General features: G+C 35.2%; 3 protein-coding genes across 5 annotated transcripts in view; 2 read left to right on the top strand and 1 right to left on the bottom strand.

Annotated features, from left to right (window-relative positions):
- The window catches only part of LOC122264814 (armadillo-like helical domain-containing protein 3), a 12,163-nt gene extending 861 nt beyond the window's left edge, over positions 1-11,302 (top strand). For both annotated transcript variants that reach the window (XM_043033881.2, XM_043033880.2), the window contains exons 2-15: positions 2,141-2,313; positions 2,596-2,742; positions 3,053-3,194; positions 3,470-3,603; positions 3,839-3,994; positions 4,351-4,499; positions 5,044-5,280; positions 5,514-5,734; positions 6,369-6,601; positions 6,827-6,928; positions 7,107-7,207; positions 7,496-7,574; positions 7,903-8,019; positions 8,225-11,302. In XM_043033881.2, coding sequence (XP_042889815.1) covers positions 2,176-2,313; positions 2,596-2,742; positions 3,053-3,194; positions 3,470-3,603; positions 3,839-3,994; positions 4,351-4,499; positions 5,044-5,280; positions 5,514-5,734; positions 6,369-6,601; positions 6,827-6,928; positions 7,107-7,207; positions 7,496-7,574; positions 7,903-8,019; positions 8,225-8,317 — 2,049 coding nt within the window. In that variant the 5' untranslated portion in view covers positions 2,141-2,175 and the 3' untranslated portion in view covers positions 8,318-11,302. The remainder of the gene's footprint in view (positions 1-2,140; positions 2,314-2,595; positions 2,743-3,052; positions 3,195-3,469; positions 3,604-3,838; positions 3,995-4,350; positions 4,500-5,043; positions 5,281-5,513; positions 5,735-6,368; positions 6,602-6,826; positions 6,929-7,106; positions 7,208-7,495; positions 7,575-7,902; positions 8,020-8,224) is intronic.
- On the bottom strand, positions 11,078-16,341 carry GluRS-m (putative glutamate--tRNA ligase, mitochondrial). Of its 2 annotated transcripts, none has more exons than XM_043033884.2 (9): positions 16,253-16,341; positions 15,783-15,931; positions 15,234-15,664; positions 14,618-14,832; positions 14,117-14,336; positions 13,479-13,639; positions 12,810-12,991; positions 11,709-11,869; positions 11,078-11,235 (listed from the first exon to the last, which is right to left on the bottom strand). In XM_043033884.2, exons 2-9 carry the CDS (start codon positions 15,922-15,924, stop codon positions 11,140-11,142), a joined length of 1,608 nt encoding a protein of 535 aa, XP_042889818.2. In that variant the 5' UTR covers positions 15,925-15,931; positions 16,253-16,341; the 3' UTR covers positions 11,078-11,139. The 2 variants fall into 2 exon arrangements, with proteins under 2 accessions (XP_042889818.2, XP_086410954.1); XM_086554828.1 differs by lacking the exon at positions 16,253-16,341 and adding an exon at positions 16,052-16,171.
- Positions 16,342-16,886: 545 nt separating this feature from the next.
- LOC122264812 (mitochondrial import inner membrane translocase subunit TIM14) overlaps positions 16,887-17,500 on the top strand; it is a 4,268-nt gene continuing 3,654 nt past the window's right edge. The window contains exon 1 of the mRNA XM_043033877.2: positions 16,887-17,040. Within this exon, the coding sequence (XP_042889811.1) occupies positions 17,038-17,040 (3 nt within the window). The 5' untranslated portion in view covers positions 16,887-17,037. The remainder of the gene's footprint in view (positions 17,041-17,500) is intronic.

Below are 17,500 nucleotides of genomic sequence, written 5' to 3'. Positions count from 1 at the left end.
AAGATATTTACAAGGACATATTGTTGCCAATAAATACAATTCAAAGTTCAAATACAAAAGTTAATTTGATTAACTACTCAGAGATGAGTTATTTAGAATGATGGATTTATTACTGTTTTTTATATTTTGTTTAATAAGTCCATATTGAACAGGTAAAAGGGAGATATTAACCCACAGACCCACAGTACACACAGGGTGGTATGCGCGCATTCAAAAGCCCAGGCCGGCGGGCACATATTGTGTTTGGCATCAATTCATTTGATTTTAGGCTAATAATTCGCCCCCATTTGGATTGGAACATTCAAGGCTAGAATTCCCCCGTCGGGAATGGGTTAACAAGAGAAAAGAATGATTAGATATAAAGAATTAAGTGCAAATATATTTATAAATTTTATTGATATAATTATTTAAAAATAGAAAGGAGGGCTCCTTAACCCATTGCCGACGGGGGATAGCTTTGCTTACACAGGCTCCAAGATGAGTTTTATTTCTGATTGAGGCAGCTTCTGCAACATAATTTGATTTTTCCCACTCCCTTTTAGTCACTCATAGTAGAGCTAGAGACATTTTTGTGTTTTGTTTTTTTATGTGTTTTACTATTTTTAGAAATTTATGTCTGTCATATCACAGGCTCCATCAATTCTGCAGTTGACTAAAATTGTAGTTCAGGGTCCATATCAACTCATTTTTTTTTCTTTACACTCAATGTGATAGAAGTATTACTGTTTTAGGGGGACAAAAAACAACTTTATTTTTTCGTATTTCTGTGCTGTCACGAACAAACACGAAACTTATAACCATCCAAAATGAAGAGGTTGGGAAGAGGAAGGAAACTTGTGCTTTTGACAGTGAGTGCCACAATAAAAGGCATCCATACTGGCACAGGGTCACATTGTATGCATTGGGCATGGTGTGAGTCACCTTCCTCCTCTCGTTCTGTCTGCACATCTTTCATCTGCGGTACTTTAGAGCAAGAGGTCGGGAACTTGCGATGTGCCATCACTCTACAGAGATAGTGCTTGCTAGAGACCGTAGATGGGTGCCATTCAAGGCTCTCTCTCCTGCTGGTGCTAGAAGAAAGTGGTGCCATCTAGGTTTTGTAAGTGAGTTGAAAACCATTTTGCTTATTATTACGGCAGTTATAATAATTATGACTGCAATTGTCAACATCACTCATTCATTACTTATAGTATAATAAAATAACATAGTGATCCAGAATCCCCGAACGCCATGACGCCCATTGTCAGGCAAGAGGTCCTGTGTCATATATGACAAAAAAAACACATCATCCGTCGTTAACGGGTTAACCCAATCATGACAGATGACGTCATATCACATCATCAGAATATTTCTGACACGACAGGTGATATCTTATCACGTCATCAGAATGTTTCTGACATGAGAGATGATGTTCTATCATGTCATGGAGTTTCACCATATGTGGACATTGTACTTAGTGACATTTGTAAATACACATTTTTCTTGACTTCAATAAAAGAAGACGAAGAAGAAGAACCTCATTTTGTCATGCCTTAGAAGAGGGTAGTTGAAAATCACATGAAGAGGGTCAGGACAGCCTCAATCCTAGAGAAATCTCTTAGCAGGAAGCTGTGCTTGCTTGCTATATTTCAAACAAATAAATCCCTGGTCATAAGGGGGATATAGGATGTAAAAGACTTGGCACACAGTAAGCCTCAAAATTTGGTTAATTTGCAATATATACTTAAAGAAGCATTTTGTGACAGAAGTAGAATCAAATTTTATTTTGGCCAAGACAAAGTCTAATAAGATTGGATATGTAAGATACAATGTTTAACAAAACGATTAGAGAATTATGTGAGCATTTTGTCAATAAAGATAATCTTACATAACTTTTTAATTGTGCATTTCTTTTTGCACCTACTTGCCTATTCTATAAATGTCTGTATTTGAAAGGGAAAGAGATATAAAGGAAAATTTATTTTTGAATCAGGCCCTATAGATAAATATTGATAATGATAAGTTATATAAACCACCATATTAATTTGCATATTTTTGTTTATACTGTACTCCTTAATTTTCTCAGAAATTCCCACATTCCTGCCATTGTACATGAGTAATATGCACACGTGCATCACCGTCCTCTTTCTCCCCTCACCAGACACGAGAGACAGACAGCAGTGTGCCGACCACACCATGGGGAGCAAGCTGAAGCCGGGGGGGGTCCGGCGGCACCTGAAGGAGAAGGTCGTACAGATGTATGAGGACCTCTTCCATGGTGCAGATCCCTGCATCAACAACTCTAGGTTCTGGGAGGATCTCTTCCTGCTCAAGGTAGTTAGGAGCCTACGAAATTTTTATTAGTAATGTTTTATCCATTATTTTCCTTTCTTTCTTTCTTTTTCTTATTCCGTTATGCTTTTCTGTATTTTTATCTTCATTATTAGTGTTTTTCTCAGGGTCTTTAACATTTTTCCTTCTTCCTGATGTTGTCCATATTCTTGTAATTCATATTTCTCAAAGTTTTTTGATTGGAGATATTTATGTGCCTATACTGAGCCTTACTCATTTCACACCCCTCGTTTTCTTCGCTTCTTAATTACTTTTATTTGACAGCCAAAGATGTCAGCTCTGGAAGGCGAGATCAGCAGATGCACGTCAGACCAGCTGCTGGGACTCAAGGAGAATATCAACACCCTCTTCTCCAAGTGTGTGCAGACCCTGTCCCATGACCACCATATACGGGTCATTAATGCCCTTTTGGTAGGTGTCTTTGGGGTTATTGTTTTTTTGTTTGTTTTTTTTTAAATTGTTGGTATTATTATTATTACTATTATTATTATCATGATCATTATTATTATTATTATTATTATTATTATTATTATTATTATTATTATTATTATTAATAATATCATTATCATTACTATTCTTATTATTACTGTTATTATTATCAATATTGGTATATGAATTACCAAAAAATATGCAGTAGGAATATTATTTTAGAATGGTATTAAATAGAAATGCACAAATGTTATTGCATTAGGAAGGCACAGTTTTTCATTTCCCTCTGCAGACATTATGCAGCCTGGTTCGTGGACTCTACAGAAAAATGCAGGGCGACTATGGGTTTGACTTCATTAACATACTCATAGGCTTTGATTCTGCCGAAGAGCAAATGCAACTCCTTCTGAATCACGTCTCAAATTTCCTAACAGGTAAGTAGGTTGTAAGAGTGACTGAGAAAATTTTGTGTGCGTTTTAGATGTAGCATCAAATATTTGCATTTATATTTTAGTAATTCTTTTTGCCGTCTTTTATGATACACATGTTAGAAGCTACAGAACTAAATAGACATGATTTAATATTGTGATGACTCAGATGCAAATATAGAATAAAATTACATTGAGTTGCAATGTTTTTCAAGTTGATTCTAACTGTGTTTTAACTTGCCTAAATATGCAGAGAGAGTCATAGCTAAACTTTCTTGCAGGTGAATATTGTGATAGTCTCAAGTCCCTTAGTCTGAAGTTCCTGTTAGTTCTGGCCACAGGAACAGACAATATTAGCCAGAACACTGTTCTGGAGTACCTCACCATCAATTGCAACTTCGACTCTGTCATTCAGGTAAGGCTCAACTAATTGAACTGTTGATCATTTTGGATACTCGTAGACCAACTCACATGCACACATATTTATAGCAATGTTTTCTTTTCTTTTCTTTTTCTAAGTAGTAGCAATGCAAAGCCTTACCTTGCATAATGTGTTCTTGTTTGTTTTTCTCTTTGTCATCTTATTCTTTTCATCCTGTTGATCAAGCAGTATTTATGTACTGGAGTTTCATAGAATTTTGCTATTGCAGCTGTTGAGCCACTCAAGTACACGTAACCAACATGGCCCAGAAGCAGTGCTGTACCTCATGCTGATGGTGAACTACCGCAAGCATGAGATGACCAACCCATATACTGTCAACCTCTCCCTCTTAGATGATGAACTCATTTTAAATGGCTATGGCCAGGTGAGATATCCTTCTCAAGCACGGGTTTATACAATGGATTTGGGTTGGTGTATAATATGAATAAATTATTCCTCTGACTAACATTTAGTGAAGGTTAGACTCGAGAGACATACTGGGTGTTTCTCATTTCTTTAGAAGGTGTAGTGTTTATGTCGGTAAAGAATTATTCATTCTGCTTTATAATAGATTTATTTTACTGATTTATATTACTAAGGCAGTGTGTATTCCAGTTTATGAGAACAGGTAGTTTGTATATGTTATAATTTGATAAAGAGCATAATGTTGCTATATAATCAGATTTGCTCTGAAGGTATTTGAATCAGTATTTAACGTGGGAGAATTATCCTTCCTAACAGGTAATAACGGCATCCCTGGCAGATTTTAACCACAAATATTCAGCCCACTTCATGGAACCACATGGCTCAGGGTGGTTTGCCTCCCTTACATCCATGGTAGGATCCATGTTTGTGTCTGAGGAGATGGCAACACGTAATGAACACATTAAGTAAGGCTCTTTCATTTTAATAAGTTGAAGGTATGCATGACAAAAGTAGAGATAATTGAAAATGTTTTGCTTGTCACAAAGAAGGTATTCTTAAAAGATAGTAGGATGTAAGAAAATATAGATAACAAGCAATCTGTGTAAGTGGTAGTTGTGTTTTGCTCAACTGTTTTTGTAGGACAGTTATAACCTTTATATTATTGCTGAAGTGGCTGAGATAAAGCCAGCAAATGTAAGAGATGTAGCTAGCCTGTTGTAAAATGTACAGGATTGGGATAGCATGTGTTGTATATGAATAACAATGAACACCTGTGTTACACCTGTTTACCTATTTGTATATTCATAATTATTTATCTATCTATCATATAAAGTCCTATCTACTAAAATTAGTGAAATATTAATTATTGAAATGGTGTATAAGATTTGTTTATATTTTCATTAATTTTATCACAGAAAATATTTCAGATTTGGAAATGGATCTCAATAAAAGATAGACACAAATATATATCACATTATCAAGATCATTAATGCCATTGCAATATTTCAGGGCAAACGATTCATTCCTCTTGGCGCTGTACGAAGCCGTTCACTTGAATCGCAACTTCATCACTGCCCTCACCACGGCAACAGACCCCTCAACCCCACCTTCCCCTGCCAACACACTTGACCGGGGCAGCACTCCTCCAACCACGGATGTCAGTGACCAGAACAACCCTGCGCCAACAGTAGAATTAGAAGCCACGTTACAGCCTACAAATCTGCTTGTCACTTTTCTAGAATATTGGTAAAGATTTTATTTTTGTTCTTTTTGTATGATGTTGTGTGTGCGTGTTATAAAGGGTAATGCAAGATGTTTTTTTTTAAAGATTGTTTAAATTTCTCTTTGCAGTATGTGGTATACTGTCATTAGATTTTTTTTTTTTTTTATGAATAGAATTTGAGGTGTGAGATTTTAGTAGTTATTTTTTATCAACAAATTATATCCGCTATACATCTTAACCATCCCCCCCTCTCCAGCTCCATAGTGATGCAGGACACAAAGACAGAGGAGAGTCTGAACAACGTCAAACTTTGCTTCATCATCATCACATGCATAGCTGAGGACCAGTATTGCAACCTGCTTCTCCATGACGCCAATCTGGTGTTCACAGTGCCCTTACACCGCCTCCCCATGAGACATCGCAAAGTCATACCGGAGAAGACGCCCCATGCTCGTCCATTGGCATGTGCGGTACTAGGTGCGTGGGCAATTTACACTTCTGTTGTGTTGGTGTGATTATTGCATAATTGGATATGATGGAGGGGACTTTTTTCCTCATCTTTTGCTTCCTCCCCCCCCCATTCTCCTCATCATCTTCCTCCTCTTCCTCTCCTCTCCTCTCCTCTCCTCTCCTCTCCTCTCCTCTCCCTCCCCTCCCTCCCCTCCCCTCTCCTCTCCTCTCCCTCCCTTCCCCTCTCCTCTCCTCTCCTCTCCTCTCCTCTCCTCTCCCTCTCCTCTCCTCCCTCTCCCTCTCCTCTCCTCTCCTCTCCTCTCCTCTCCTCTCCTCTCCTCTCCTCTCCTCTCCTCTCCTCTCCTCTCCTCTCCTCTCTCTCCTCTCCTCTCCTCTCCTCTCCTCTCCTCTCCTCTCCTCTCCTCTCTCTCTCCTCCTCTCCTCTCCTCTCCTCTCCTCTCCTCTCCCCTCCCCTCCCCTCCCCTCCCCTCCCCTCCCCTCCCCTCCCCTCCATCATTTACAAGATGACTTTGATAATTCTCTCACCAATACCATAAGAGTCTTTAACACTGTTTTGGACAAGATAAGTCTGCTCATGCATATTCCAGAGGTATGATTTCAATAGGTTCTCCCTAATTTGAAATTTAAATGATCACTACAGATGTAATGGTAGAATTCATGATGTCCCATATGATGAAGAAACTCCCCCTGGAACTATTTCTCCTGAACGTGAGGATTGTCCACCGGCTCCTCTGCTACCAGAAGCGCAACTCAGTCCGACTGCCCTACAATTGGAAGGATCTGTGGGCAGCCCTGATTGCTCTAGCCAAATTCCTTGTCACCAATGAGGCGTATCTGGCTAAGAAAATGAATATCTTCCAGTTGGCACACCAGGTAAAATGCCAGCCAGTCTCTCTGTTATTTCTTTTCCCTCTTGCTATAGCTGATCGTTGCATTTTTTATTTTGTTACATATCCTTTGTAAAAGCTGTAATTTGACTGTTTTAAAATTTCAGTCTTGAAGACATTTAGTATTATGGTCAATATAAAATTGTAATTTGTATAATTAATTCACACACTTGTTATTCTGCCTAGCTAATATATAGACATCTCCACACAGGTTATGAACATTTTCAATTTGTTCATCACATATGGTGACACTTTCCTCTCGACCCCTTCAAGCTATGATGAGCTCTACTATGAAATCATGAGGATGCACCAGGTCAGATTTCTTTACAGTCATTTATTATATAGGGAAATAAAGAAAATTCTTGCATGATAAGTGGAAATACAATGAGCAATTGATTGTTTTTGCACTTCATAAAGACCTGTATTTTTCCATAAAGAAGTGTAATTATTCTCATTATTATTTCTTTTTTCTTCCCCCATTTTTCCTGCAGGTGTTTGAAAACATGTACTCCATGAGCTTACGTTATTCAAGAACAGATGGGGATTATAAAGAAAGTGCACAAAAGCTCACAAACTCACTAGGCAATGTCAGGTGAGTCATATGTAGAGGGTGTCATGCTGTATGAACTTGTAATTGCCTGCTCATACCAAAATCACAGTAGTTATTTCTCTTCAATCAGTAAAAAAGTTTGTTTATTTAACTTATATGTTGGTTTCTATACAGTCTTGAAACATGGTAATGCTTGCTTCACATTTTTCTGTGCAGATGTAATGACTTGATAAACAATACTTCTTTGAAAGTTATTGTAAGCAGAGGTTGTATCTACGCTTTTAGGTTTTCTTTGATAACGACAAATTAAGTCTGTTCTTCTTGTTACAGATCAATAATAAACCATTTCACCCCAAAGTTAGACAAGTGGAGTCAGGAACATGGAGTATCAACACTTACAGAGGAACAGGTCAGTAAAACACATAGATGAAGCCGAGTTGGAGAAAAATATTTATCCATCAGAAAGGAGAAATTGCATTTTCTCGTAGATGGACGATTTACACAGATTAAATTTGATTTAATATTTCTTAAAATTGATTCAATACCAGCATAGCATATTGGATTTTTCATTGTATCGGAAATATTCAGAAGTAAAAAGCAACCATTCAGGCCAGTAGTGAGATAATATATGTGGCTAGTTGTTCGGCTGGATATTGCACTCGACTCAAGAGTTTGACATATTTTGGAAAGCGCTTTTACATTTGTATCATTTGTATTAGATAATATACCATCAACAGGTACTTGAGGTTGTCCGGAATAACTACGACAGCCTCACCCTCAAACTCCACGACAGTTTAGATCAGTATGAAAAATATGCTGAGAAGCCTCAGCATGCTAATTTCTTTACAAACATGGTAAGGGGCATAAGTGTCTTTTTTTAGTTGTTTAAAGATATAGAAGAGGATAATTAATTCTTTTTTTTGATCTTGAACACATGATTATTTTTTGCTCAAACAATTTTATGATACAGATTAACTAGACTGTTCAGTTGACACATTTTTGAAGTTGTTTCATATGTTGCCTATTCTCTGAATAACTTGACATGTCTGTTATTTTCAGGTAAGAAGCATACTCAGCGATACAAGACAGAGTATTGATTTTAGCGCCTTTGAAAACTTAACAATATTACAAGAACTGAGCCAGTCAACATAGATAATAATAAACAAGTAAAAATTTTTGCAGTTTTAGTAGTGTGGCAGATGTAATTAAATTTGGTAATGTTATTTTTCTCAAGGTGAATAAAGCAAGGTGTGTATTATTCAGTGTGAAACAAGGACCAGAGAGAGGTGAGCAAGTGACCCCAGATATGGGAAATATATTTCTTGTTGAAGTGAAGAAAAAGTTATATGTAATCAAGAATGTTACACAAAAGGATATGGCCTTTACAGAATCTTTGTACAAGTGACTTACTCTCTTACTTTTTGATTTTGACAGGAGTTTAAGATATTTTTGTGTTCCAGTAGAAAATTAAGGGTAAATGTAAAGGTCTAGATTTTGTTCTTAAAGGTCTACTTTAATTTTCATTTCTTTCTCTCTTACACTAGGGTAGTCTTCCTTCTTTGTAATGAATGCTGTAAGTGCCAGTCACATACAGAGGAGTCTTCCAGTGATCCTCTGTAATTATAAGAAAACAAATTGTAATGGCAAAAGTAGCCTTTCTATGTCAAATGCAAATTGTACAGATGATCTTATATACTCATATTCCTCTCTCTTTCCTTCCCTCCCTCCCCCAAAAATCTCATAGTGAGTATATTAATCTTTGCCTTCAAGAGCTTCATAGCTAACAGCAGTATTATGACCAGGGTAGTAAAGTATGCTATCGATTCTCCCCCCCCCCCCTTCCCTACTAACTTCCAGCCAAAGAAGTATGAATTACTAAAAAAGAAATGTTGTATAGAGGTCATGATAATGTCTCTTTTAGGTGTGAGTTCTTTCTAACATATATTGATTCTCTTTTGAATTACTGTATTTTTTTTTGAAAAGGGAATGCAAAATTGAACAGTTTGTCAGTCAGTCTGTAGTGACCACTCAGTGAGACAGTGTCACACTAGCTCACTTTTTTTTTTTTTTACTTAATATGTAGTTGTGTGAGATTGGATACTCCTGGCAACATTGGGTATCTTTTCTCGACCTCTCATAAGAACATATCTACTTCGAATTATATATATATTATCTCTTCTTGTAGGAGGATCAACTATACTTGATAATGCACATCAAAGCATATTACTTTCAGGATTTGAGACATAAGCTAAAGATAAATGAGTGAAAAAAAAGGTTGCAATAATAGGACTTAAGGATGAGCTCATCATAAACGGACCAATTAAATCAGTTAAGCTTCGGAAAATGGAAGACTTCAATTTGCATTCTATTGATGTTGAGTTCTTAATATTATTGTAATATGCAAGACAAAATTTAAGAAGTAAATGTAATAAAGATGTTACTAGTGTGATGCTGCCTTTACAATTTTCACAAAACGGGCTAGTTGACCTGGGCATTGTTTGTGGCCTTTTCCTATCAAAAGGTAATTGGGATCATGATTTGAATTATAAGTAAAGGTTAATTTCTGTTTTTGATTATTATTAATGTTAAAGAATATTTTTTCACTGAAAATCTGATTCTTTTTTCTTATTTATCTTCTCTGTGTGAGAGTCAAAGCATTTATTTTGCATGTGAGTTTATGCACCTTTTTTTAACTGTAATTTATTGTCAAAAATTGATGAAACTACAAACATAAACATTCTAGATTCAGAAAATTTAGTATTTGTGATGAAGAGCATTTGTACTTCAGGCAAATTTACTCTTAAAGTGGAGAACCAAAAAGAAAAGAAAAAGGTAAAAAAAAAAGAAAAAGAAAAGAAAAAAAAGGCAGTTTAGGGCTGTGTGATGAAAGTGTGGTTCAAGACAGATCACTTTATAATGTATTGGATATTGTCTCAGATTTTCAGCTAATAATTCTTTAGTTTATATGCCTGTTTCATGAACTTAAAAAAAAAAAAAAAGTTTCTACTTTTGAATATACTATGTTTCTTCCACTCCCTCTCTCCCTCTCCCATTAAAGTTTCAACATTTAACTATACTATATTTCTTCTTCCTCTCCTTTCCCATCAGCTGATCTGCATGTATATAAGGCTTTAAATTTTTCTCCAAACTGTATCAAGGTAATTGAATGTAAATGTCTGCGTTGTGTTTTTGGTTGGCATTTTTTATGCTGATCGATAGCCTAGAAGGGAGAGAGTCTATATATATATATTTTTATTTCATGGTCTACATTATCCCAGGATGATTTAATTTGAACACTTTACCAAAGGTAGAGTCTTGATATTTGTCTTTGAAGTTGTCATTCATGTGTGTGTGTATATATATATATATATTTGTAAATGGAAATAAACTAATCTTACATTACTTAATGATTTGTACCACAAGGGATTTCTTAAACTTGGAAACTTTAATGCTAATAGATTGAAGGATATTATATTTATTGCCATTACAAACAAAATATCTACCAAAGCAAGAACAAGGCTTAAAGAACTTGATATGGAAAAGCAGAGGAAAAGCTTGTAGAAGGCTGTAGACATTCCTAATGCTTTAGGTTTTAACAGCTTGCTAGGACAGATTTTCAAGCTTAATGTATAAATTTATATATAAAATATTTATACATAACAGAGTGTACTAGGTATTATTTTAATAATATGTGACCTTGATATTGTAAATTTTCAAAATAAATTTCTATGGTGACTGCTCAGTGTGAATTACCGCACCATTTTTACATGCTTGCAGAAATTGTATCTACTATTACTCATTTCCAGTTATGGTGAATTTCTTAATCACTATTAAAAGAATATGGAAAATGTATGAATATAAAATATCATTTTATCCTGTCATATTGTAAATGAATACCAAAGAGAAACAAAATTTACAATAAAATCCTTTACTATACACAACATAAGAACTCTTGATGCTCCGGGAATACATAGTTATCTCTTGTCTAATAATGCATAGGCATGTTTAAGCCTTTCTATAGTTGTCTCCTTTCCCAAGATTGACAGCATCTCCCCAACAGGTGGTCCTTCCTGGAATACAAATAGGATTAGTATCCTTCAAAAATGTTAATAATATAATGAAAGACTTAAAAACAGCTCTACTTTGTTTTCTTGACTTGGGAACCCACATGTATTGAGAGAAGAACTCCAATTAAATTTCAACTGCCAACTTTTTAGAATATAATTTGTTTACTAAGCAGACCTTTACTGAATATATTTAAAAGTTGAATTTCTTTATCTCTTTGTAACCATTGTGACATCAGTTCTATGCCAAAAGAACAAAGTATAAGGAATATCAAAATAATTCATTTTCCACTGTAAAAATCTCTTGTACCTGCAAATTTGACATGTTATCAAATAGCCATTGTGTAATGTGACTGCCAGTGTCCTATATATATATATCTTTTAATTCCTTTACATTTCACCTCTCTTCCTATTTCTTTTCTTTACTCCCTTCCAAACTACCATTTCATTTGTTTCCTTTCTGGTTTCTTTACTCTCACCTTCTGGCCACTGATGGCCATCCTCACTAGTTTCATCAAGACTGGAGTTTTCAGTGAGAACCACTTTGCCACCAACTTGACATATTTTGGAATCTGCTCTTTTGTAAATTTCTCTGGTGGCATGACAACAATAGTCTCTAGAAGATATTGCAAGACATCAGCTGAAAGAAAAAACAAAGATCTTAATGGTGTTTCCATAAATATAAGTATGATATACAGTTGTTATGTCTGCACCTGTAAATCATTTCTGTAAAAGATGCAAAAGTATGGTGAACAATTTGAAGCCATACATCTTCAAACTGATAAAGATTATAGGCCACAATCTAGCAATCCCTTACAGTAATATCCTGCTTATACACATGTGAATAGCAGTCTGATATATGATTTGTGTAATACCTGATGTTATACTATTCACACAATTATAGTGATTTTCGTACTAATGTTCTTATAACAAAGGCAAAGCTATCTTTACAAATACACCTTTCATCCAAGATCCCAGATTTAGCAAACAAAAAAATTTAAAAAATCAATAAATTCAGAAGCAAGTCAACATCTAAAGTTACACTAACATCTAAAAGTTTCCTGTAATGCCAACTTCTATGGTCATTAGCAGTTAATATCTGTAGTATAATGTTTGGATATTTGATCAGGAACCGATCGTCAATATGGACTGCCACATTATTATCAGCTCCTTGTTTCTTTAACTACAGATCAGTAGTTGCAATGCTACATTATGGACCTCTAAAATAATTCAAAACCTTAATCATGGCAAAATTTGCCCTCTTTACATGAAGTACCTTTTAATGACATATTACATTTTTTACTAATCCATGTATATTACTAATTTTCTGAATTGTACAGGGGGAAAAAATAGTGCAACAGGTCTAAACATGGATTTCCAAAAAACAAGATCACAAAAAATATTTCAGTCAAAGGAAAGTCTACCATCTAAAAACTTATAATTATCAAACTTTTTCCAGTACCTGCAAATGTAAAAGCCAACATAGACATAACATATAAACATATGAATCTCTATCAAACAGTCATATTCCATTAATCAGCAAAAAACTAAACATCACTACAAACGTAAAGAACACCAACCATGACTACATGACATCTGAGGCAGCTGGTCGAGTGGAAGCTCTTCTGGAATGACCCAAATATAAGTGAACTCCGGAGCAACAAGATCATCGAGTCTTGTTATTCTCTTCTGACCCCAAAGCAAAACATTTGTTAAATATTCAGTGGTGAGAACATTATCTTGGGCAGCACAACACCTCTGGCTGAAAACAAGATAAGAAACATAAAAAAAAACAGGAAGATGGAAAAACAAGTCTATTGTGGACCCTACTTATCTGAAATGTTACAAGAAAAAAAAAAGTTAGCACTATAAACCCTTTGACTAGAGATATTTAAAGAATGTATGAATATAGAAGAATTAGAGATTAGGGATGAGTAGAAAGGAATTTACAGAGCTGTAAGTAATAGGCCTGGTGTATTTAACTGCTGACAGAATAACTACCACATAATTAAGCAAAATATAAAGGATGGGACATTGAGATGCTCCCTTTCTATAAAAGGTTACTTTTAATGCTAATTCAGATATAAGAAGACCTCTGGTAATGCACAATAATTTCAATTCAATCACTATACCAGTGTGTACCTAAACAAAGACCAATTGCATATAATTTATCATCTTTTATGCTAAGAACATAATAACCACAAAAAGAAAAGAAAAGAAAAAAATCACAAGTACACAAGCACACCAACCTTATTCCATAGGTCATCTGCACAAGATGCCGTAGTTCGTCTACTAAGAGATCTTGTTCTTTTGGGATCTGTAGTCGCCTCTGAAGGTCCATCTGATTGAACCAGTTAATTTTCTCCATATCAAGACGACAAGAATTTGTTGTCACTCTAGACAAGCAGAACTGAAATTGAACACGAGGCAGAACTATTTCAGAATATTATACTTTCAAGGACAAGATGAATCACCACTATATTTCTCCAATTTCTATGAAGAGATCATTTAATTAATTTAGTTTAAAAAAACTATTATTTGTTTATAAAGCTTTGTCTACTATTTGTTACTCAAAAGTTTCACATAAATATGAAAGCAAGTATTAATATAAATATAATATATATAGCTACATCTATATCTAATTTATATCTACATCTGTAGTCTTTACTTGTAAACAAAAGAAATCAGAAAAAATAAAATAATTCCATTTGTCACTTCCAAAGATATATAAGGCTTAATATTAATCTAATTTCACTAGATTCTTTCAATTCACATATATCTAATCTAAGAACACTCAAGTCCCATTATATAAATGAAACGGTCAGTCTGACTTTCTCTCTCTTGATAAGATAGGACGAAACAAAAAACAAAATAAAAGTTCCTTTACCCTCTCAGTCAGCTCTTCTACAGTCATCAGTGCATTGTGGTCCCTGTCCTCAAAACCTCCACCAATATCAGTCACAAAATTGATGATGGCTTCAGGGGAGTAGCCCTGCGCCTGGAGCCGCTCAATGTGTAGGTCGCCCTGTCTTTTGGACAGCTTTGTACCATCCTTGTTCTTGATCAGGGGAAGGTGTGCAAATTGTGGAGGCTCCCAGCCAAAAGCTCTGCAAAAAGAGAATAATCACCTTAGAAATGAACAGGAATGAGACTGTTTCTCTTTAGCTATGAAGTGAATCATTAATATAAATCCCAGCAAGAAGTAGTAATTGCAACTTAAAAAGCCTACATACATTAATAACATTATACTGAAGAAAGTGCTAAAGAAAGAGGAAGGGGACGTGGAGGAGAGGGAGCAAGAGAAAAAGGAAAACCAGAGGAAGAGGAATAGGAGGGTATGTGATGGAGATGAAAAAGAGGAGAGAGCTGTTATAATCAGCATACATACTTGTACAGAAGCAGGTGTTTTGGTGTCGATATCTGCCACTCCACACCCCGAAGCACGTGTGTAACCTCCATCAAATGATCATCCACAACATTAGCAAAGTGATAGGTGGGAAATCCATCTGACTTGAGCAATACAGGGTCCCCCTCCTGCTGAGCCACATTGTATAAAATTGATCCATAGACCAAGTCATGGAAGGGCTCCGTTATGTCTTCTAACTGTCGTGTAAAGAAACATCATATATATATATATATATATATATATATATATATATATATATATATATATATATATATATATATATATATATATATATATATATATATATATAAACATATATATATATATATATATATATATATATATAGTATATATATATATATATATATATAATATATATATATATATATATATATATAATATATATATATATATCACAAGGTGTTTACAGCTGTTACATGAAGATATAAGAGTTGTTCATGGTTTCCAAAGTAGATTACTGGCTGGTGTTTTATTGTTTGTATGTGGCTTGAGTTGATAAACTAAGTTTGAAAACATTTTAAATTCAATTCTTTAATGACATCAAATGTAAGGCACACACTACAAAACACTGTATTACCTTAAATCTTATACAGTAAGGTCTTCCTTGCTTCTCAAATTCTTCAATCTTAGCAAAAGAAAGCGATCTACACCTGTTGTCATACTTGGGTGTTTCTCGCCGCCTGAGGGCATCTTTCCGTATCAAGTCTAGTCTTGTGTCAGTACAGAAACACTTATATGCACTTCCATTCTCAAGAAGAGTTTGTATGTGTTTTTGGTATAAGTCTATGCGTTCTGATTGTACATAAGGTCCTCGTGGACCAGAAAGTAATGGAGATTCATCAGGGGGGATTTTCGACCAGTTCAAAATATCCTCAAGTTTCCTTGCAGCTTGGGGAACCAGTCGGGCTTGGTCGGTGTCCTCAATTCTCAAGATGAATTTGCCATTATTAGATTTGGCAAAAAGGAAGTTATAGAGAGCTGTCCGCAATCCACCTAAGTGGAGATGTCCTAGAATGACATATATTACTTTTTAACATCAAATGAATACATAAAAAGTTACAATCATTACAAAAATAAATTCAGCACTACAAGTACTTTATCAACTCTGACATGTTCCATTATTCACCTGTTGGGCTCGGAGCAAACCGGACACGAACTTCAGAGTGGACAAGTTTTGTAGATGAGAATTTCCTCAACTGGGCGCTGAGAGCTTGCCATCTGGAGGGTGTGATCTTGCCAGCATGATGTATGTGAGACAACCAGGTCATGCTAGACCTAGAAGATAATTATAAGAAAATATTAAACAATTCCCATTTTAGCTCATCAATCTTCATATTTATCACCAGTTTACTGTAAAAAACATGACATCAATATACACAAGCATTCTTAACTTACTACCGCTTCAAAAATACTTATAAACACGTAATTGTGTAAGTAAAACTAGGACAACTCAACTAGTAGTACATATCGGGCAATGAAACAAGTCACACAAATATCTCCATAAAGTCAACATTTATGTCCACAATCTCTCTCTAAAAGAAAGCTATCAGCATAACAACAGCTGCTTAAAACGATACTACATATAGTAAATCTTACAACCAAGCGCACCAGTTCTTGAACCCGGCTGACGGTTTGTTTACAGAGAAGAGAGTTCTTGTAAGCGACTCTGCATGCGCGGATATGCCGTTGCAAAAGATGGATGTCAATTCAATTAAAATCCCGAAATCCCGAGTTTATGTGCATGCTAGAGTAGTATGTTATCGGTAGATATTAATTTTTAGATTGATAATGATATCTCTTTTCGTTAAAAGTCTTCAAAGGCTGATGCAATGAAGATGGGGAAAACAGTAAGAACGATAATAAATGTAGTTCAATTTTTCTATTATTTTAGATTGGAACGTTTCTTATTAAATAACCTTTATGAAATGATATCACTAAATAATGCTTAGCTGTACTAATGTCTTCATTTCTCTACTAAATAGTTACATGTGCAAATATTGTTCTTTAACTCTATAAACATTTCCCCTTATATACTCCTTCAGTTTCTTTCCAACATTACAATACTACAAAATACATCAAAATACATCTTTGTATGTTATTCTGACAATCTAATTACATTAAGACGATAATATAATAGCAAAGAAAAAAAAATCAAGGAAAATTATATCCTAAAAGCACCAGTATAAAAACGTTAACTTAAAAGAACGGAAATTTCTCGAATCCACCGTTTGTTTATCTGTGCAGACGAAACTCCAGAACGTACCACACGCCAAGAAGAAGAGTTACATAAACCTATAAATTATCGCTGTTGCCACCGTCCTCACCCGCAGACAACCATCAATCTGGAGGAGAAGAAAGAGGCGGTTGTCCACGGCCCAAGCATGGTAAGAATGGAGGAGAGATTGATGTATTTTTGTCGGGGGATTTGTCGTGGCGTTCATGGTGAAGGTCATGCAAGGTATGTCATGGCCGCGTTTAATGGTGGTATTTGTTGATGGTATCCATGCTTTTGTTAGTTCTTTTCTGTTAAGTCAGATGAGGTATTATTGAAAACTGATAATTGTTAAATATCTCGTGGAAATATATCAATTGCTATTATTAGAAGCAGTGCAATCAATCAGCTGTTTCGTCAGAACGTTGACTTTGTGATGTTAGTATTATTTATGTAAGATGTATTTGAATCCACAACCTCATCTTCATAACTATGGTCACCATTAGAATGATTTCAATTTATTTAACCCTTCTGGGATGACTCACACCTTAAGTTGTACACCAAGGGAGGACATCTTAACCCATCCACAACGGGGGAATTCTAGCCTAGAATGTCCCAATGCCGGGGCGTTC

This window comes from Penaeus japonicus, unplaced genomic scaffold, assembly GCF_977035675.1.
Source record: "Penaeus japonicus unplaced genomic scaffold, GWHDUDI00000001_assembly GWHDUDI00000030, whole genome shotgun sequence".
NCBI lineage: Eukaryota > Metazoa > Arthropoda > Malacostraca > Decapoda > Penaeidae > Penaeus > Penaeus japonicus.
This window is presented reverse-complemented; position numbering and strand designations above follow the sequence as displayed.